General features: G+C 64.0%; 1 protein-coding gene across 9 annotated transcripts in view; it reads right to left on the bottom strand.

The window, feature by feature from the left end:
• PTPRS (protein tyrosine phosphatase receptor type S) overlaps positions 1–21,167 on the bottom strand; it is a 97,363-nt gene that overhangs the window by 5,604 nt on the left and 70,592 nt on the right. Inside the window, exons 11-32 of one of the 9 annotated variants that reach the window (XM_058282023.2) lie at positions 20,761–21,066; positions 18,975–19,168; positions 18,828–18,854; positions 17,039–17,156; positions 15,589–16,197; positions 15,046–15,143; positions 12,009–12,262; positions 11,315–11,408; positions 10,993–11,208; positions 10,584–10,741; positions 10,073–10,084; positions 9,808–9,920; positions 8,162–8,209; positions 7,116–7,213; positions 6,909–7,032; positions 5,872–6,047; positions 5,667–5,786; positions 4,590–4,744; positions 4,218–4,503; positions 3,957–4,135; positions 3,404–3,530; positions 2,004–2,129 (exon numbers count right to left, since the gene is read on the bottom strand). In XM_058282023.2, the coding sequence (XP_058138006.1) occupies positions 2,004–2,129; positions 3,404–3,530; positions 3,957–4,135; positions 4,218–4,503; positions 4,590–4,744; positions 5,667–5,786; positions 5,872–6,047; positions 6,909–7,032; positions 7,116–7,213; positions 8,162–8,209; positions 9,808–9,920; positions 10,073–10,084; positions 10,584–10,741; positions 10,993–11,208; positions 11,315–11,408; positions 12,009–12,262; positions 15,046–15,143; positions 15,589–16,197; positions 17,039–17,156; positions 18,828–18,854; positions 18,975–19,168; positions 20,761–21,066 (3,638 nt within the window). The remainder of the gene's footprint in view (positions 1–2,003; positions 2,130–3,403; positions 3,531–3,956; positions 4,136–4,217; positions 4,504–4,589; positions 4,745–5,666; positions 5,787–5,871; positions 6,048–6,908; positions 7,033–7,115; positions 7,214–8,161; positions 8,210–9,807; positions 9,921–10,072; positions 10,085–10,583; positions 10,742–10,992; positions 11,209–11,314; positions 11,409–12,008; positions 12,263–15,045; positions 15,144–15,588; positions 16,198–17,038; positions 17,157–18,827; positions 18,855–18,974; positions 19,169–20,760; positions 21,067–21,167) is intronic. The other 8 variants (XM_058282026.2, XM_058282024.2, XM_058282025.2 and 5 more) reach the window with 8 other exon arrangements.

Below are 21,167 nucleotides of genomic sequence, written 5' to 3'. Positions count from 1 at the left end.
TGTACCCATAAGGAGAGCTGCCCAGCGCGAAGGAGGGAGCAGCCTGCCAAGGAATGGCGCCGCCCACACTTTCTGTGCCACTGATGACAACAGAAGCGGACAAAGAAACAAGATGCAGCAAAAAGACACAGAAAACAGACAACCGGGGGAGGGGAGGGGAATTAAATAAATAAAAATAAATCTTAAAAAAAAAAAAAAAAAAAAAGAATTTCGTGAACTACGTATGGACAGAGGCACTGTCGGCCTGGACTGAAAGGGACAGGGGAGGGACGAACTAAAGAATGAATGCAAGAGATTTGGAGGTGAGAGATTTCTTTGGGCAAGAGAACCGGCCCACCCAGGTGGGTAGAAGGGGAGGGAATGCCCCAGGGCTTGGAGAGGGTGGGGCTCCCATCCCATTTGGGGACAGTCCAGGTGCCACCCCAATGTTTGGAGATGGTGGGGTCTAGATGCCAGCATTGAGGTAGAGTGTGGCTGTTGTACAGGCACTTTGTGGGGGCTGGCCTAATTTTAAGGCACTGATAATGGTCACAAGTGAATCTCTGACCTGGAAATCTAATGGGGTTTTGGACATGTTTGGGACCTGTGACCCCTGTTTTCCTTTCAATTTCTCCCTCTGGAATGCAAACGTCTACCCTACACCTGTCCCACCGCTGTATTTGGGAACCCCAAGATCTTGTTTTCTAGGTTTCACCAGGTCCCCAGACTGTCAGATTTTACCCCACGTACATTCCCTTTATAAAAGTCAGCCTGTTTCTGGTATTTTGTGTCGGCAGCCTTAGCAAACCAGAACAATGCTCGTACCTGGTTTTGATGAGAGTTTGGACTTAGAGTTGTTCTAAAATGGCTTAGGGTTTTCGGATCTTGTGATGGAAGGAATGTATCCTGTATCTAGGAAGAACATGTGTTTTTTGAGTCCAGAGGGTGGACTGTGATAGGTTCACTTATGTATCCCAAGAAAAAAAAAACTAACATGTTCTTAATCATGATCCCATTCCTGCAGTGTGAACCCACTCTAAATAGACCTTTTGAGGATATCATTTTTTGTTAAGGTGTGGCCAACTGAATCAGGTTGGCTCTTAACGCCGATACTGGAGGCCTTAGAGCAAAAACACCATGGGAGGAGCTGGAGCCGGAAGAGAAAGGAGAGGACATCACCATGCGATGGGAGAACCAAGGAATCCAGTTATTACTGGTCAGCCAGAACGCTACTAGCCGTGGCAGGAAACCAGCCTTTAGCTTCCAAAAGCACGAGCTAATAAATCTCTATTGTCGAAACCATCCCACCCAGTGGTATCTGTCACAGCAGCCTGGAAATGAACAAACCACCCGATAGCACTGTTTTCCAAGGTTCTCCATTCCCTGCCACTCGAACTTTACACCCTTCTCCAATCCACAGTCCACCATCCAAGGGTGCCCTCTTGTACCACCAAGAGCACTCTTCCCAACGCTGGTTATTCATTCATCTGACTTCAACATCCATCCACAGACTTTACTCATCCCGTCTGCCCATCTTCTCCGATTCCCTCTCCGTCTCCCAGCAGGGCCACCTCTCAGCTAACGGCCTTCAGTCGCCACCTAACACCCACTGTTCCTCGACCACCCAACACCGCCATCTTCCACTGAGCCTTCGTGGGCCAACACCACCCGTTCTCCATCCCCTCTGGTCCACTGCAGCCGCCCTTCCACTCCACAGCTGCGTTCTCCACCACCCGTTACCATCACACCCCCAAGCCCCCGTGCCACCTTCCACCCTCTAACGCCACCCTCTTCCCCAACCTACGTGCTGCTGCCTCCAAGGAAATGCCCCATTCACTCCCATTCTCCGGACCCCCTGGGGTCACGCTCCCTGGAGAGTGACGGCCCACATGGTCCGGTGGGGACAACAGGGTCAGCACCAGAATGCGGCCCTCTCTTCTGCCCACACGGTGGTCCGAGTGTTTGGCCAACTGGTCAACTCTTCTTCCTCCCAGCCCCTCCCGGCAATCGGTCCCCGCACTCACCCGGGCGTCTGTGACCTTGAACTCCCGCAGGATGTACTGAGGCATGTTGTATTCTGCCATCGGATCCACCACAAAGTACTGGTAGCGGGCGGAGCGCTCGGCTGGCCAGTACTGGTGGCACTTCTCCTGCCGAGGGGGTGGCGGCTACGGTCACCCCTGTGCCAGCGCCAGCCCAGCTGCCCCAGCAGCTCCAGCTCACTGGTCCAGCCTGGGCCCCGCCCACCCAGGCTACCACTGCAACCCCACCCATCCAGCCTGTGCCCCACCCGCCCAGGCTCCTCCCACTGAGCACACCCACCATGGGCCCCGCCCACCCAGGCTCCTCCCACTATGAGCACACCCACCATGGCCCCACCCACCCAGGCTCCTCCCGCTACAAGCACACCCACCATGGGCCCCGCCCACTCAGGCTCCTCCCACTACGAGCACACCCGCGATGGGCCCCGCCCACCCAGGCTCTCCCACTATGACCGCGCCCACCATAGGCCCCGCCCAGGCTCCTCCCACTATGATCCCGCCCAGCCTGTGCCCCGCCCACCCAGGCTCCCACCACTATGAGCACACCCACCATGGCCCCGCCCACCAGGCTCCTCCCACTATGAGCACGCCCGCCATGGCCCCGCCCACCCAGGCTCCTGCTATGAGCGCACCCACCATAGGCCCTGCCCAGGCTCCTCCCACTATGATCCCACCCAGCCTGTGCCCTGCCCACCCAGGCTCCTCCCACTACGAGCACACCCACCATGGGCCCCACCCACCCAGGCTCCTCCCGCTACAAGCACACCCACCATGGGCCCCGCCCACTCAGGCTCCTCCCACTACGAGCACACCCACCATGGCCCCGCCCACCCAGGCTCCTGCTATGAGCGCACCCACCATAGGCCCTGCCCAGGCTCCTCCCACTATGACCCCACCCATCCAGAGCCCCCGCCCACCCAGGCTCCTCCCACTACAACTCCACCCACCCCCCCAGCCTGGGCTCTGCCCGCTTAGTCCTTCTGCTCCAGCTCGCCTGTCCAGCCCCACCCTTCTGTCCCAGCCCACCTGTCCAGCCTGGTCCCCGCCCACCCCAGGCTCCTCCCACTATGACCCACCCACCCTGGGACCCGCCCACCCAGGCTCCTCCCACTACAACCCCACCCACCTGTCCAGCCTGGGCCCTGCCCACCTTAGTCCTTCTGCCCCAGCTCACCTGTCCAGCCCCACCCTTCTGCCCCAGCTCACCTGTGTCCAGCCCTGGCCCTGCTCACCCAGGCCCCTCCCACTGGGACCCCTCCCCCCGCCCTTCTGCCCCAGCCCACCTGTCCAGCCCCGCCCCGCCCACCCCAGGCCGCCTGGCCCCATCCCCGCCCCGCACTTACCCAGCCTCGGCCCCGCCCGCCACGGCCCCCCAGGCTCACCCGGCCCATCTCCCTCAGCTTGGTGAGCATCACCACAATGGTCGAGTTGTTCTCCCAGAGCATGCGCCAGAAGTCCTCCGTGGTCTCCGCCAGCGGCCCCTGCGTGGCGATGTAAGCCTTCTGCTGCCTGCAGGGTGTGCAGGGGGTGGCGGGGTGTGAGCCGGGGGCCGGCGGGCAGACGGAGGCCTGAGAGAGGGCTGAGCCAGGACCCCCGGCGGCCACACGCTCCTCACGGGGCCTTAAGCTGCCGTCGGCTGTCCTCCCTCACCCCAGGGCCTTTGCACGGCACTCTCCTCTCTCTGCTTGCAACATCCTCTCCTAAGCCAGGATCTTCACCCTCAGCACTAGTGACATTCGGGCTGGACTGTTCTTTGTGGTGGGCGCCGCCTGGGCCCACCCACGATGTCCCCAGGCATTGCCAAACGTCCCCTGGGCGGCAGAACTGCCCCGAGAACCGATGACGTTAAGAGGCGCAGATGGAACCACATTGTGGACAGCAGCCATCAGTTAAATACCGGACACGCCCCCCCGGGGGCCCCGGCGGGCGCCGTACCTGTAGCCGTCGATGAAGCTGGCGTTGATGTAGTCCGAGCCCTCCACGCCCCGGATGGGCTGCAGACAGACCCGCGTGCTCTCGTAGGGCATGATGTTCACCAGGCGGTTCTTGAACTTGTTACAGGGCAGGTTGGCACTGATGAAGCGCGACGTGTGGGCCTTGGAGTTGGCCAGCCGCTGCGGGGCGAGGGGGCCGGGGATCAGCGCGCGGCGGCCCTCGTGCACCCCCCCCCCCTCCCGCCCGGGCCTGCCGTCTCACCTTGAACTCAAGCTCCATGCCGGTGACGTGCTCCCCGGGCTCGAGCTGCGCCAGCTTCTGGATGTAGGCGTAGAGGCTGCGCGCGGGCACCTCGGTGCTGCCGCAGCCCACGGCCTCCAGCAGCGCCTCGTGGATGAAGCTGTACTGGTCCTCCGTCTGCACCATGTAGTTGCGCTGCGACCGCATGAGCGTCACGTGCCCGTACACGTCCACCGTCTTCTCGGGCTTGATGCGCTCGAGCATGGCGTCGATGACGATGAAGCAGCCTGTGCGGCCCACGCCGGCGCTGGGGGGGGGGGGGACGGCGACGACGTTGAGGGGGGCCGGGGCGGGGGGGGGGAGCGGCGGGGGGGCCCCGGGCGGCCCTCTTACCTGCAGTGGACCACGACGGGCCCCGCGTCAGGCGGGTTGCAGGTCTTCACCCGCCGCAGGAAGGCGAGGAAGGGCGTGGGGTACTCGGGCACCCCGTGGTCCGGCCACGCCGTGAACTGGAACTGGCGGACCTCGCGCTTCTCGCTGGAGCCGTTCTGGGGGGGACGGGCATGGGGACGTGGCTCGTCACCGCCGGGCCCGCCCCGAGCTCCCGACTTGGTGTCCCCGCCCCCCGTGCGCGGGGCAGTGCCCGTGCCCCCATGTCCCCCCCATGTCCGCCCCCCGTGCTTCAGGGGCACAGGCCACAACTCAGGGTTCGGTTTTGCCCTGCCCCCTCTCGCGTTGACTGATGCAGTCGGCTATGCCTTCATCCAGCCGCCTCTCTTCCCCCTCCTACGGCGGCCCCTGGGGTCACCGCCGCCTGGTCCCACCCCATCCCCCTGCCATGCTCTGTCTTCTCTGAGCACCAGAGTCGGGGCCGGTCCTCCTCTGTCCACAGCCCTCCGTGGCTCCCACCTTCCCAGGGGACACGCCCCGCCCTGTCCCCTCCTTGCCCCCCCCCTTGCCCACTCCGCTCCGGCCCCACGGGCTTCCTCGCCCCTCCTCAGGACCTTTGCATGGCCTCTCCCTCTCCCGGGAAAACCTCGCCTCCCGAGCTCCACGCACCAACGCCCCCCGGCTCTTTCTCATCCCCCGACACACACGCCCTATCGTCCTCCCTGGCATTATCGTTCTCCTTCAACGCTCAAGATTCCTGGACGTTTTACACATTTGGCCTGTGCCCACGGGGTGGTGAGCTCCACCGGGGCAGGACAGTGTGTCCGTCTGTCCCTGCTGTTCGGGAGCCTGGCATGTCCCCGAACACGTACGTGTGGGACACACGGGTGAACGGGAGTTCTTGCCCCCACCTGCCCTGTCCATCTCCTCGGTGTCCCACGCTACCCAGGCCAGCTGTGTCGGGGAAGGTCAAGTGCATGTGGGCGTCGAAAGGCTCTCGGGGAGCCGGGGCGGATCTGGGGTGTGCCTGGGGACCAGGCGAGTCCCCTCGGGCAGGCGGTCCCCAGCGCGGGGCGCTACCTTGTGCAGGGAGAACGTCCGCACGCAGAACGTGGCCAGCTCGATGGTGTCCAGCAGGGTGACCTGGACGAAGCCGTACGTCTCCGTGCCCCGGTTGGGCCAGTACTGGTCGCACTTGATCTGCGCCGGGCAAGAGGGCGGGGTGAGCGGCGGGGGCACCGGGGCAGCCGCGGGCCAGGGGTGGGCTGGGGGGGCCGGGCCTCACCCGCGACTTCTCCTCCAGCCGCGTCATCATGACGATGGTGGCCGAGCGCTGCTCCCAGACCATGCGCCAGAAGTCGCCGAAGGTCTCGGGCAGCGGCCCCTGCGTGGCGATGTAGGCGTTCTGCCGCCGGTAGCCGTCCACGTAGTTGGCGTTGATGTAGTCGCTGCCCACGATACCTGCGGCCGGGGGCCAACGGGGCACGCTCGGCTCTGGCCTCCCGGGCTGGCTTTTGGGCTGCTGCCTCCAGGGAGCCCTCCTGCCTGCCTGTCCCTCTGGGGCTCTCCCGCTCAGGGCTGTGAGATTTGGGGCTGGATGGTCCTATGTTGGGGGGCCTTGCTGCGCCCTGTTGGGTGTTGCTGGCATCCCTGGGCAACGCCCGCTAGATGCAGGAGCACCCCTCTGCCCTCTGGCTGTGACGGCTAAGACCGTCTCCTGACATCACCAAGTATACCCGGGGCTGGAAATGCCCCAATTGAGAACCACAGATGGAAAGGATGGAATCACACATCACGGACAGCAGCCATCGGTTAAATACCGGTCCTAAGGATTCACGGTGACCTCTGGCTGGAGCTGGACTGGGCCAGCAGCCATCAAGTCCCGATCTAAAGATTCCCAGTGACCTCTGACTGGAGCTGGACTGGGTCAGCAGCCATCAGTTAAATACAATCTAAAATTCTAGGTGGTCTCTGGCTGAAGCTGGACTGGGCCAGCAGTCATCAGTTAAATACTGGTCTAAAGAGTCCCAGTGGCTTCTAACTGGAGCTGGACTGGGCCAGCAGCCATTGGTTAAATACTGGTCTAAAGAGTCCCAGCGGCCTCTGGCTGGAGCTGGACTGGGCCAGCAGCCATCAGTTAAATACTGGTCTAAAGAGTCTCCCAGTGGCTTCTGGCTGGAGTTGGACCAGGCCTGTGCCCAGAACCAGGCCTCGGGTTCCTCATCCGCCCACACTGGCCCTGGGCAGGGGGGTGTGGGCCCTGTTTGCCCCCGTGGCTGGGTCAGGAAGGGCAGGGGGGGCGCCTGGGGCCCTGCCCACTACCTTCGACGGGCTGGAGGATGACACGGGAGTGGTCGTAGGCGATGACGTTGGCGTAGCGGTTCTTGGGCTTGTTGACCTCCAGGTTGGAGTGCTCCCAGGTGAACTGCTGCCCTGGGTCGATGGACTGCGGGGGGGGCGGCAGGGGTCAGGGTGGGGGTGGGCGGCGGGCCGGGCCAGGCCGGGCTGGGGCGGGGGCGGGCGGCTCACCTCGTACTCCTGGGACAGCTTGAGGCTGTCGTTGGCTTTGAGGCGCTCCGTGTGCTCGGCCATGTCAGCGATGGGGATGGGCGGGTGGCTGAGCATGCCTGGGGGAGGAGGAGGCCCCGCCTGTCACTCAGGGGCGGGGGTGGGACGGGGCGTGCTCTGCCGTGTGAGTCCCCGACCACTGCGGTTAGAAGGGGGTGTCGGTGGGGCAGGGGCGCGGGCGCCGTGTCTGAAGGTGGAGGGAAGGCGGCTGTTGCTTCGGGGCCGAGCCCAGCACCCCCGGGTGGGGGAAGGGGTCGGCCCGGCTCCCAGGTGCCTGCCCATCCTGGGGTCCCCACGCCCCCCGCCCCGACAGACTCAAGCTCCCAGCTCTTCGTGGCGAGAAGCAGGTGGGTGGTGCGGACACGGAAGCAGCAGGTGCAGCCCCGGAGCGCCCCCAAAATTCCCACGGGGTCGTCCCTGGGCAGGGGGCGGGGGGCTGCCACCCCTTTCTGTCCTTCTGGAGTCAGTAGGACTTCCAGAAAAGCCTTCCTGCTGGAGTGGATGGAGCGGGGGATGGGGACACAGGGAGGCGCGCGCGTTCCGGGGAGGCTTGAGCTCGCTTGGGGGGCCCCCACTGTCCACCCCTCAACTCACGAGGGGCGGGAGGAGATCGAGTGAGTTTCTCCCCGTCCCCCCCACTTTGGGCCTTTTGTTTGTTGATCCTTATTCTTCAGAGCCCCCCCGGGGGGGGGGTGCTGGGATGGGGGTGGGACCTGTCCCCTAACAGAGGCCGACATGGGTGGGCATGGCAGGGCTGCTGGCGCGACTGGCTGAAGCCCCTCAGACCCCCGCCGCTCCCCAGGAGCCCACCCCTGAGGGGGCCCCAGGCCGCGGCCCCCCGCAGGCACACCTTGCCCAGGGCCCTGCCCGCGGTCACGCACGCCCCGGACCTCAATGGCCCGGCGGCCTCCTCCCCCCGCTCCCCGGAATTCGGGGTGCCCCGGAATGGAAACAAAGGGGGGGGGTGCGCGAAAGGAAGCCAAGAACAGAGAGACACAGGAACTAACTTTCCAAGTGAAACCCCGGCTCCCTGAGGGGGCTGTTGAGGCCTGAATCTGCAGAAACAGCAAACAATAAACAAATGAAAACATGCGGGGGTGGGGTCCCCTCTCCCCCGCCCCGCGCCGGGCGCAAGCGGAAGTCGCGATGGGCAGGGAGAGGAGGAGGGACGCCGTACCCCGGGCTGGCTCCTGGTCCTAAGACGCCACCCTGGGAAGACCCCAAGTTTTAGGCTCCTCTGCGAGTGTGTCCCCCCCACCCCAGACCGGCCTGGCCTCGGGGCCCCCGCTGGGATTAGCACAGGGGATTTGGGGGAAGCAGGATGGTGAGGGAGAAACTGGGGTACGGGGAGAGGACATACGGGCCCATGCTATGAGCTTTGATGGGGACAGCAGCCATCAGTTAAATAGATGTATCTGAAACCTTTATCTGGCTGGAAACAGAAGTGACATGAGCCAGTCCAGACACAGAAAAGAGAAGGAGAAGCATTAGGAATAGCATGTGAGGCCGTGCATGAACCCTTAAGGAGGCTGCAGCCATCAGTTAAATACACATTTAAAATCCTGCTTTGGATAAAACTGAACCGACATGAGTCAGGTCAGAGCTAGAGTAGGAAAGGTAGTAGGTTAGAGATGACAACGTAAAGGCAGGTGTGAGCCCTCGAAAACTGCAGCCATCAGTTAAATACACATTTAAAATCCTCCTTTAGGAATACATTAGAGGTGACAACCTAAAGCCATGCATGAGCCCTCAAGGACTGTTAAACACGCATCAGTTAAACACACATTTAGAATCCTCTTTTGGATAAGAACAGAACTGACACGGGCCGGTCCAGAGACAGGAAGGATGAGGGGACTACATTAAGACAGGCATTTGAGGACAGGCATGAGCCCATGAGAAGGACTGCAGCCGTCAGTTAAATACACATGCTCACAATCCTCGTTTGGATGGAAAGAGAACCGACACAAGCCAGTTCAGAGATAGGAGGTGGTGACCAGGATGGAGGTGGAGGAGCCCACGGAACCGGGCTGTGAGCCCATAAGGAGAACAGCAGCCATCAGTTAAATAGAAAATTCCTTATTTGGTGAGAGTCAGCTGGTGTGAGACCGTGAGAAAGGAGGAGCTGGGGCAGCCCAGAGATCAAGGACAACACCGTGGTGGAGTTCTTCCACCAGGCAAGGAAGGTGACCTGAGCTGAATCCTGCTGGGGACATGGTGGGGGTTGCTTCTGCTTCTTGCTAGGGGCAGCTGTCAAGGGACTGCGGAACACGGCCAAGGAAAAACCTCAACACCCACCCCCACGTGGCCTGCAGGCTACATATTTACGGAGGCACAAGTCTTTCTGCCCGGAGAAATGAGGTATTATTCTGTTTTGTTTTTTTCTTAGATGCCCTTTAAGCTCCCCAAGAGGGCAGGAACCACCAGTTAAATGCAACTCAAAAAAAACAAAAACAAAAAACCTCGCTTAGTTGCAGGAAGAACCAACCCACTAGCGCGCTGAGCCCGGGTTTACCTGCAGTGGGAGCCATTTGGGAACCAAGGATTTGACCGCAGTGGGCACGATTCACTGGGGGGCAGTGGCGGGGGGCTCCCTGTTCCCCAGAGCCACCTCCCCCGCTGGGTGTGCCCCAGGGAGCCAGGGTTCAGCGTGTACCTGGCGTCTGGAAGTTGATGCGCCTCATCTCCACGGGGTCCTTTGGATGGTGGGGGGCCAGGTCGGCATTGTTCAGGAGGCATTTGGTGCGGGGTTCCGAATCCTTGCGTTTACTTTGTGGGGGGCGGCGGGGCGGGGGGGGGGCAAGCAGGAGAGGCCGGTGAGCACCGGTGAGAGCCGGCCACTGAGCCACCTGCAGGGCAGCCCCCGGGGGCCCAGTCCCCCCGCCCCGGCCTTAGCCTCCGGTGGGCAGGACCGCTCTCACCTGTCGGGTTTGCTGTTCCGGAAAGCGGGCACCAAGGGAACAGAGGGGAGAGCAGAGAGATGAGGGCACGCGGGCCGCGCAGGGCCTGCCCCTGCTTTCCTTAACCTCCTTGAAGAACGGGGCTCGCCCTTCCTGGGGGTCCCCCCAGCTCCAGCACCGCCCCCCCCAGCTGGGACAAGTCCCATGGGCCCCTGTAAATTTCATCCTCGTCCAAATGGGGCAGCGGTGGCTTCTGCCCTCCAGTGCTTCCCTCTGGGACACCCCAGGATCCTCCCGAGTGGGGTGTGGGGTTCACAGGAGGAGTCGAGCCGCTGGATGGTTCAAGCCCTCCAGCGCCACCCAATCCCCGGCCGTGTGACCGACTGAGGGGCTTAGCCGCCTGGGTGGGCCTCGGTTTCCCCAGCTGTACCCCGGGGGCTTCGGGGCCCATCCTGGGATGGCCCTCGCCAGAACCATCTCGCCCACGCCCGGGAAGCTGTCCCTGCCGCTGGGGGGTGGCGGGGGGCCTCACTTCTTGTACAGCAGGATGGCGATGACGATGCAGATGATGAAGACGACGGCCAGCACGGGCCCGATCACCCAGATGAGCCCCTCCTCGCCATCCACGATGGGCTGCGGGTCGGGGTTGTCCAGCTGGAAGGGGTCTGAGAAGGGGCTGGCCGCGAACGTCTGCAGGGACAGGGGCCTCCATCCGTGCCCGCTCTCCTCGGACCCAAACCTTCAGACCTTTGTCCAGGCTGTTCTGGCTGCCTGGGAGGCCATTCTTTGGCAAACTCCTATTCATCCCTCAAAGCCCTAGCTCCCAAGTCCCTTCCTCCAAAAAGCCTTCCCCTTGGGATTCCTCCAGCCTCCAATTCGCCCCGTCTCTGCCTGGCTCTGGATCTGGTTCGGCCTGAGAGTGGGTGCCACGGGGAACTTACGGGCTCGCTCTTCTGTAACACGGCCAGCACGAAGAGGACGTATCGGTGGCCGGGCTCCAGGCCCCGGTTGTCGAAGCCCCCGTACTGCTTCTGGTCACCGGGGTGGAAGGTCGCCGGCAGCACCGAGAAGCGAGCCGCGATGTAGGGCCGCGGCACCTCCAGCTGGCGCGAGTGCCGCAGGCTCCGCCTCTGCAGCCGGGAGATGTCCTGGATGAGCTGGGGGAACAGAGGGACGGGCAGCTCAGAGTCTGGCAGGGAGCGACCGGCCCCACAGGAAGCCGGCACTCCATCGGGCCCCGTGAGTTGAGCCCCGGGCCCTTACCTCCTCCAGGTCCATGTCCTCGGGGCTGCCCAGGGGGTTCAGGAACTGGCCGCCCCGAGATCTGTGCAGGGGCACCATCACGATAAAGTAGCTCCTGTTGAGACACGGGGCAGAGGGAGAGAGGGGCTGCTCGGGGGCATGACCGAGGGGGCCGCCGGGGAGCCCTCCCTCCCTGAGTCTTCCCTTCTGCTCTCCATGCTATACCCCAACTACGAATGACCACGATTCCTGGTTCAAGCCTCCAGGCCTTTGACAACAAACGCAGGGAAGTTTTCTCAAAAGGAATTCCTAAGACGTAACTTCACTAAATACATCAGTGATAACCTCAACTCTGCCTACAAAGCCCGTCCCAGGCATTTCTACTCGACAAACTCCTACACATCCTCCAAAGCCCCAGCTCCAGTGCCCACATATTCCTCTAGGTCTTAATTCTTCTCTGCCTCCTCTCCTCAATGGGTGACCCTGGACCTGGGCCACACCTATGTTTGGGGAGCAGACATAGGACCACTTTCGGTGACAACAACTCGTTGTCACGACCGTCACGCAAGTCGGGGCTAGCGTGATCCCCATTCTATACAGGTGGGGGAACTGAGGCACAGAGAGGTGAGGTGGCTTGTCCCGGTCGCCAAGCTGGCTAGCGCAGGTGTTTCTAGGGTTGGGGAGAGGGGGAGACTGGTGGGGGGGTCAGGCGTACTGGACGGGCACGGGACTCTGGCCGTCGGGCAGGTACACCATGATGAAGCCATCGGCGTCGGGCTTGGGGGCCACGCTGGGCTTGCCGCTGAGCAGGTTGAAGGCGGTCCAGGCGGTGACCGTCTGCTGGAGGCCGCCCAGGCTGCTGCCGCGGTTGGTCAGCACGAAGTTGTAGAAGGTGTTGGGCTTGAGGTGCGTGATGAGCCTCTTGGTGGTGCGGCCATCCACGTCCAGCGTCAGCCCGTTGTACTGGATCTGCGGGCCAGGCGGCTGAGAGGGGCCTGGGCCTGGCCCTGGGCTGAGCCCCGCCCTGGCTGAGCCCGCTAGCTGAGCCCAGATCCCGGCTGAGCCCCAACCCCGGCTGAGCCCTGATCCCGGCTGAGCCCCGGTCCCTGGCTGAGCCCTGATCCTGGCTGCCCCCTCAGCTGAGCCATGGCCCTGGCTGAGCCCCAATCCCGGCTGAGCCCCGATCCCAGCTGAGCCATGGCCCTGGCTGAGCCCCGATCCCAGCTGAGCCCCGATCCCAGCTGAGCCCCAGCCCTGGCTGAGCCCCGATCCCAGCTGAGCTCCCCCAGCTGAGCCCTGGCCCCGGCTGAGCCCCGATCCCAGCTGAGCCCCAGCCCCAGCTGAACCCTGATCCAAGCTGAGCCCGGCCCCGGCTAAGCCCCGATCCCGGCTTGAGCCCCGATCCCAGCTGAGCCCGGCCCCGGCTGAGCCCCAATCCCGGCTGAGCTCCAGCCCCGGCTGAGCCCTGATCCCAGCTGAGCCTTGGCTCCAACTGAGCCCTGATCCTAGCCAAACTGCCACTCTGGTTAAGCCTCAACTCTGACTGAGCTCTGAAACTGGGCAGAGGGCTGATCCCAGGCTAAGCCTGAATCCAAACTCAGCCCAACCCTGACTGAGCCCCGAACCTATGTGAATCCCAACCCTGGCTAAGTCCCATTCCTAGGCAGAGTACCAATCCCAGACTGAACCTGAATCCTATCTCAGCCCCAACCCTGACTGAGCCCTGATCCTAGGTGAATCCCAAGCCTGGCTAAGTCCCATCTTCAGGCTGAGCCCCAACCCCAGGCTGAGCCTCCATCCTAGCCGATGCCAATTCTGACTGAGCCAATCACAGACACAGTCCCAAACCCAGTTGAGTCCAACTCCAGACTGAGCCTCAATCCCAGCTCAGCCCCAACGCTGACTGAGCCCTGATTGTAGGTAAATCCCAACCCTGACTAAGTCCCATCCCCAGGTGGAGTCCCAACCCCAGATTGAGCCTCAATCTTAGCTCAGCCCCAATCCTAACTGAGCCCTATTCTCAGCTGAATTCCAGCCTTGGCTGAATCTCAGTCTCACACTGAGGCCAGACCCCACATTGAGCCCAACCCCAGGCTGAGCCTCAATCTTAGCTGAACCCAATCCTGACTGAGTCAATCTCAGACATGGCCCCAAACCCAGCTGAGTCCCAACTCCAGACTGAGCCTCAATCCCAGCTCAGCCCTAACCCTGATTAAGCCAATCCCAGACTTGGCCCTGACTCAAGTTGAGTCCCAATCTCAGAATGAACCACAATCTCATCTCAGCGTCAATCTGGGCTTAGCTCCAACCCTAACTGAGCCCTGATCTGAGCTGAATCCTAGACCCAGACTGAGTCCTGAACCCAGACTGAGCCTCAATCCCAGCTGGCCCCAACACTGACTGAGCCAATCCTAGACTCAGTTGAGCCCTAACTCCAGAATGAGCCTCAATCCCATCTGAGCCTCAACCCTACCTCAGCCCCAAATGTGACTGAGCCCTGATCCTAGGTGAATCCCAACCCTGGCTAAGTCCCATCCCCAAGAAGAGTCCCAACCCCAGACTGAGTCTCAATCCTAGCTCAGCGCCAACCCTGACTGAGTCAATCTCAGACACGGTCCCAAATCCAGTTGAGTCCCAACTCCAGATGGAGCCTCAATCCCAGCTCAGCCCCAACCCTGACTGAGCCCTGTTCCCAACTGAATTCCAGCCTTGGCTGAGTCCCAGCCCCACACTGAGCCCAACCCAAGGCTGAGCCTCGCTCCCAGCTGAGCCTCAACCCTGACTGAGCCAATCCCAGACTCAGTCCCAAATCCAGTTGAGCCCCAACTCCAGACTGAGCCTCAATCCCATCTGAGCCTCAATCCTAGCTTAGCTCCAACCCTACTGAGCCCTGATCCCAGTTGAATCCCAGTCCCAGACTGAGCCCCAATCCCAGACAAACCACCACTCTGGTTAAGTCCCAACTCTGGCTGAGCTCTGAAACTGGGCAGAGGGCTGATCCCAGGTGAATCCCAACCCTGGATAAGTCCCACCCTCAGGCCAAGTCCCAACCCTAGACTGAGCCTCAATCCTAACTCAGCCCCAACCCTGACTGAGCCCTGATCCCAGCTGAATTCCAGCTTTGGTTGAGTCCCAGCCCCACACTGAGCCCAACCCAAGGCTGAACCTCAATCCTAGGCAAGCCCAACCCTGACTGAGTCAATCCCAGACATGGTCCCAAACCCAGTTGAGTGCCAACTCCAGACTGAGCCTCAATTCCAACTCAGCCCTAACCCTGACTAAGCCAATCCCAGACTTGACCCTGACCCAAGTTGAGTCCCAATCTCAGACTGAACCGTTACCTTATCTCAGTCTCAATCCAAGCTTAGCTCCAACCCTTATCCCAGCTGAATTCCAGACCCAGACTGAAACCTGACCCCACACTAAGCCTCAATCCCAGCTGGCCCCAACCAACCCCAACTGAGCCAATCCCAGACTCAGTCCCAAATCCAGTTGAGCCCCAAATCCAGACTGAGCCTCAATCCCATCTGAGCCTCAATCCTAGTTTAGCTCCAACCCTAACTGAGTCCTGATCCCAGCTGAATCCCAGTCCCAGACTGAGCCTCAATCCCATCTGAACCCCGACTTCAGATCAGCTTCAACCCCAGCAGAATCCAGATCCCAACCGAGCCTTCACCCTGGTTGAACCCCAGCCCCGACGGAGCCCCACTCCTGGCCGCCGAAGCCCCTGGCCCCGTCCGCCCTGCCCGCACCTTGTAGGGCGTGGGTGAGTTGTAGTTGTCGGGGAACTCCCAGCTCAGCAGGACCGACGTCTTCATGATCATCTTCACCTTAAAGTTCTTGGGTGAGACTGCGGCGGGCAGCGGCCGAGCGGGGAGAGAGCAGAGGAGAGGCCGGGTGAGGGCCGGGGCCAGGCGGGGCGGGGGGCGGCCCAGGTGCTCCCTGGGGACCTCTGCGCCGGCGCCCGTGGCCTTCCTACCTGGCCCTGTCCCGGCCCTGCCTGCCCTGTCCCCAAGTCCCTGCCGCTGGAGACGGCCGCGGGGTGGGGGGCTGCGGAGAGAAGGGGGAGGAGGGGGACGGAGAGTGGGGACGGGGTGGGGTGGAGGGGGCGGTGGCGCCACCGAGGCACGTCCCACCTTTGCCAAAACGCCGGCGCCGGGGGGTCCGGGCTCGCCTGGAGCGTTCCAGAAGGAGAAAAGCGGCCACTTACCTGGGCGGGGGAGAGGGAGGGGACTGGGGCGGGGGCGGGCGCAGGGCCCGGTCCGTCTTGGGTGCGGGCGATGCCGCGCGCCTACCTTGGTCCCGCAGGAAAGTCCGGTAGCGGACCGGGGGGCTGTAGGGGCCGGGGCCGTGGCGCGTGTGGGCTCGCACTTGGAGATCGTAGGCTGTGTCGGGCCGCAGGCCCCGCAGCGTGAGCGCGTTCTCGGCGCCGGGCTCGGGCGCCGCGGCCAGCTCGGTCTCTCGGGGGGGGCCGGGGGCGCCGGCCTCCCGCACGGCCACCGTGTACTTGACGATGGCGCCGTTGCGCTCGGCGGGCACAGGGGGCAGCCAGCGGAGCAGGACGGTGCCGGCCGAGGCATTGCCGGCCGCCTCGAGGATCTGCGGGTGGCCGCGCGGCGCGTCCTCCGGCAGGGTCAGGACCTCGGCCGCCTCCTCGCCCAGGCCGCCGCGGCTGCGGGCCGCCAGCCGGAAGACGTACGTGGCGCCCTTGTGCACGCCCGTCGCCGTGTAGTGGTCCTCGGAGGGCGGGAACTCCAGCGTGGCCAGGGGCGCCGCGTCCTCGCGGCCGAACCGCAGGCGGTAGCCCAGCACCTGGTCCTCGGGGGCGCTGGCCGGGGGCTCCCAGCGCGCCAGCAGGCTGCCCTCGGGGGTCTGCTGCACCGACAGGGCGGGGCGGCCCAGCACTGCGGGGACATGGGGCGGGCGTCAACGGGGGGAGGCTCGGGGGGGCGTCGCTGGGGGGGACCGAGGGGAACAGTGTTCCGGGGAAGAGGGAACGGCACGTGCAAAGGCCCTGAGGTCGGGCTGCGCCGAAGGAGCCTCGCGGCAGCCCCTTCCTGTTTAACTCCTTTCCTTGTCTAACTGCTCCTCGCCTGAGCAGGCCGGAGCTCTGCCGGATGGAACCCTGCGGCTCGTGCGGGTTCTGGGGTCACCCCGAAACCAACCCGGGCTTCTAGGCCAGGACCGCTGGGGACGCCCAGGGTGGGGGGAGGGGGTGTCCTGCTTGGCAAATGCCGCTCTGACGCAACGCCCCCGAGAGGAGGAGGGTGCCGTGCCGGGCGGCGGGAGAAAGAGAGACCACGGGTGGCTGCCTGGAGGCAGCGGCGCTGGGGTTGGACAGCGGGATGGGCCGTGTCCACCTGGGAGGCCTTGACCGTCGGGCAAGTGGGCAGAGGGGGGACTGCGGACGGAGGCCGTGGCGGCGGGAGGGTTTGGCTGTCCCTCGAGCACGCCTGCTCTCCTTCCCTCCCATCCCCACACCGGCCTCTTTCTCTTGGTTCAATGTTCCGGGGAGAGAAAGCGCCCCCTTGAAGACCAACGGGAGGGGTCTGGAGGGGCCAGGAGGGGAAACTGAGGCAGGGCCGCCCATCAAGGTGGCCCCCAGGCACATCGGCCCGAAAGGACAACTGGGGCGGGGGGGACGGGGGGAAGCACCTGCACGAGGCAGAGCCAAGCCCCAAAGGGCGGGAAGGGCGGCGCGGGGCCACCCACCCGCTCCCACCGCCCCCCCCCCCCCCGGCCTACCTGCTCCCTTCGTCACCACCACCTTGGGCTTGCTCCGGGTGCCGTCGCCCTTCATGGTGTAGGCGGCCACCGTGATGGAGTACGCGGTCTCGGGCTGCAGGTTGGCGATGACCATCTCCTGCGGGCGGGGCGGCGGGTCAGCGCGGGGGCGGCGGGGCGGACGCACAGGCTCACGCGCAGTCAGCAGCACACGGCCCCCCGGGGTCCCCGCCTCGTGGCCAGGCCCCCGCGCCCCCTGGCCCTCTGCCCTCCGTGCCCCCCGCGGGCCTCCTCCCCGTTCCTCCGAAACGCCGGGCTGGTCCTGCCTCAGGGCCTTTGCACGTGCCACATGCCGGCCTCTGCACCCATGGGAGCCCCCAAGGGGCCGTGGGCTGGCTCGGGGCGGGGGGGGGGTCTGACCGTCCGCCTCGCAAACCCGGGCAGCGGGTTCCGAAACACCCCGCCGTCATCAGAACGAAGTGACGGGTTTACGCTCAAATGAGTTCTGTTAAAGACGGAGGAGACAGCTACCCCGATCGGTTTAAGGAGCTCACACCGGCCGCTGCTCTGGCGGCTCGTTGCGTCTGCCGTTATCTGGGGGGCGGCATTGCTCTACCCGGCCACGCCTCGGTCACTCAAAACCGACGGCCGGGGGTACGTTTACACCAGAGCAAGGGGCACGGCTGGAAATGGGCGCCCGGCATTTCTATCCTGCCCCGGCCACTTTGGAGCCGCACGTGCACCTGCATCTCGTGACCCGCTGGGGGGGCGGGCCCGGGGCGCCCAAGCTTCTGCTACGCCCCAGCGTCTGGGGCAGGACCGGGCCGTTAGGAGGCACTCTGTAAACGCCCGCCGGCCCACCCGACATTCAACATGCGTGCCCCCGACGCGCACACCGAGTGGGGCCGCGGGCGCCCTGGCACGGTCACACCACGTACGTGCACACATCCACAAAGTCCAACATGCCCGGGAGCTCGGGGAGGGGGGGTGCGGGAGAGGAGCAGGAGGAGGGGGCGCCGACGGGGTCTCCCACCCCTGAGCCTGGCGCTCAGGCCCTTCTGGGGCCTCGGCGCTGGGGGGCGCTGAGCTGGAGTGACTCCAGGCTCGTTTGAGGGGCCGAGGGCGGCCCAGAGAGGGGCAGAGACTTGCCCTGAGAGGCACAGCGAGCCTGGGGGGAGGGGGTCTCCTGTGAAAGCCGTGAGGGGTGACTGGCCGTGGTGGGGTGCCGGGGGCAGCCCATGCCGCCCCTGGGAGCGCTTGGCTCTCTCAGTGCTCGTGGGCTATAACAGAGGGGCGCCTGAGCCAGCGAGAGAACTTTCTAGGCCAGGCAGGGTGGAAAGGGCGGCTGAGTTCTGAGCTGCCGCTAGCTGTTCCCGCTGGGGAGGGAGGGGAGGGACACCTGGGGAGGGCAGGTATTCCAGGTGTGCGTGGAGGGGGAGGGGTAGAGAGGCAAGGCTGCGGGGGAGGGGAGCCAGGGGGCGCCTGTGGGAATCGGGACTGCAGGTGGGCGGGGCCTGGGGGGATCCCTGGGGCGGGGGGAACCTCTAACCTGCGCCCCCCGTGGCGAGAACATCCCGGAATCGGGACTGCAGGTGGGCGGGGCCTGGGGGGGGACACGGGGGGAGGGGGGGCTGGGGGACCCTGGGGGGGAGACCTCTAACCTGCGCCCCCCCGTGGCGAGAACATCCCGTTCGCCGATGGGGAGGCAGGCCCAGGGGCGGGAGAGCCGGGGTCTGGGGTGCGGGGAGGACTGGGGGGGGCGGCACGGCACGGCCCGCGGGGGCAGCACAGCAGAGGGGGCGCTACTCACGTATTCGGCCGTGTCGTCCGTCTCCCACTGAGGCGGGAGGAGGCGGCGGGGGAGAGAGGAGGGAGGTGAGCGGGGCGGCGGCAGAGAAGCGGGGGCGCGGGGGGGGGGGGTCCCGGGGCGCCCGCCCCCCCCGGCCCCGGGGCGCACCTGGGCGTCGGCCAGCATCACGTCCTTGATGCGCGGCGGCCCGCGCGCCTCGGCGCCGTCCATGCGCACGTAGTGGACCTGGTAGCCGCGGATCTGGCCGTGCTGGCGGCCGGGCGCGGGCGAGCGCCACAGCACGCGGATGGCCGTGGCGTTGAGCGCCTCCGCCTCCACCTTCCGCGGGGGCGCGCTGGGCACTGGCGGGCAGGGCGGGGCCGGTTACCCGGGGGGAGGGGGTGTGGGTGCCAGGGTGCCGCCGCTGTGCCGGCACACAAAAGGGAAACTGAGGCCGCCCGCCACCCCACCCCGCTTCTGGAGCCTGGGTCGTCTGCCCCCCCGGGACCCTGGGGTGGGAGCGTCCTAAGACCTTAACCCGCAGCGTCCCCGTCCATCCCTTTCGAGGCAGGCGCTCGTATTCCTGTTCCACAGATGGGGAAACTGAGGCCCGGAGAGCCGACGCCACAATCGCCCAGGGCGAGGGGACCTGGCGGTCCCACGCCATGTCCCTAAGGCCCCGGGCAGGCAGGCCCACCGGGAGCCCCCGCCCCCCCTGCCTCATTTCTCCCTGGGGTGGTCCTAAACGAAGGCTGCGCTGGAACTTTCCGGGCTGACGGCTCGGGGAGCACACCGGGCTTTGGGGACCGAGGAGCCACGGCTTCACCGGGAGCCTCCGCTGCCGGCCTCGGACCCCACGCCCGGGACCACCCACTCGACTCCGCAGCTTCGGACTTTCTAGCTGGCCGTTGGCCATGGGGGGAATGTTCTCGCCACAGTACCCCGCCAGGGCTACAAACCAGGGTCTCTAGCCCCCCGACAGCCGGTCGCTAATGGCACCAGCACACAGCTGGCAACGGACTTGCCAGGTACGAGGTCTCGAGAGAGGGCAAGGTCCCGTCCGGGGGGTCTAAATCCCAGGTTCCTGGGAGCTGACGGGGCCTCATTTTGTTGTAGGTATTACTGTTTCTTGTTTTCACGGTTTCCATCATTTTTTTTTCCTTAGGGGGTTCGGGGGATTGAATCCAGGACCTTGGACGTGGGAAGCAGGTGCTCAACCACCGAGCGCCATCGCTCCCCAATGAGAGCTGGTTTTATTGCTCGTTTGCTTTTAGGAGGTACCGGGGATCAAAGCTGGGACCTTGTACATGGGAAGCAGGTGCTCAACCACTGAGCTACATATGCCCCAACAAAAGTTGTTTTTCTCATTTGTTTGTTTTTAGGACATACTAAGGATTGAACCCGGGACCTCATACATGGGAAGCAGGTGTTCAACCACTGAGCTACATATGCCCCAGTAAAAGCTGTTTTTCTCGTTTGTTTGTTTTTAGGACATACTAGGGATTGAACCCGGGGCCTCATACATGGGCAGCGGGCGCTCAAGCACTGAGCTACACCCGCTCCCGTCCACTGCTATTTATTATTATTTTTGGCCTGAAATGCGGGGCTGCTAGTTTCCACTTGTAGGCTTGAGGCTCAGGAGAAGAATGCTTCCAAGCCCAGGTGTCCCAGAAGGTCTAGAACCATAAATTCCAGGTTCAAGGAATTTTAAGACCAAGGGGTACCAGTAAGACCCCGTTTCCTGCACACCTACTGTGTGTCGGCTACCGGGCCAAGAGCTTTAGAGAAAACAACGCCCGGGATTTCTCGGGGAGGCTGCTTTCCCGGCGTCATGTCCCCCTATGGGGCTGGCTGCGCCCGCTGACCACCGGCCCCGTCTCCCAGCGAAGGCAGGCTCCAAAGCGGGGACCCTGGGGCCGGGGCCCGCGGGGGGGACCCCGGGGCCGGTGCTCACCGTCCTCGTCGGTGCTGACGACCACGGGCGAGCTCTCGGGCCCCGGCCCCACCTCTGTGTGCGCGGCCACGGTGACGCGGTACTTGGTCCACTTCTCGAGGGCCTCCAGCAGTATCTGAGTGGCGGTCGGGGGTATGCCGTCCACCTCCTGCGGGTCCCGGTCGTCCGAGCCCAGCGGTCGGTAGCGGACGCTGTAGCCCACCAGGGCCCCGTTGTGCGTTTCTGGCGGCGGCGGGCGCCAACTTACCAAAATGGCCGTGGAGCGGGTGCTGACGCATTTAACGTCTTGAGGGGGGGCGGACGGTTCTATTGGGGGGGGGAGAGCGTGGGGGGAGGGAGGCGGGATGGGCGGGGGAGGGGGCGGGGAAACAAAAGATGGGAAAGAGAAAATAAAAAAGAAGATGATA

This window comes from Dasypus novemcinctus, chromosome 19 (assembly GCF_030445035.2).
Source record: "Dasypus novemcinctus isolate mDasNov1 chromosome 19, mDasNov1.1.hap2, whole genome shotgun sequence".
NCBI classification, from domain to species: Eukaryota; Metazoa; Chordata; class Mammalia; order Cingulata; family Dasypodidae; genus Dasypus; species Dasypus novemcinctus.
Note: the sequence above shows the minus strand (reverse complement) of the source record. Positions and strands in the feature narration are given on the sequence as shown.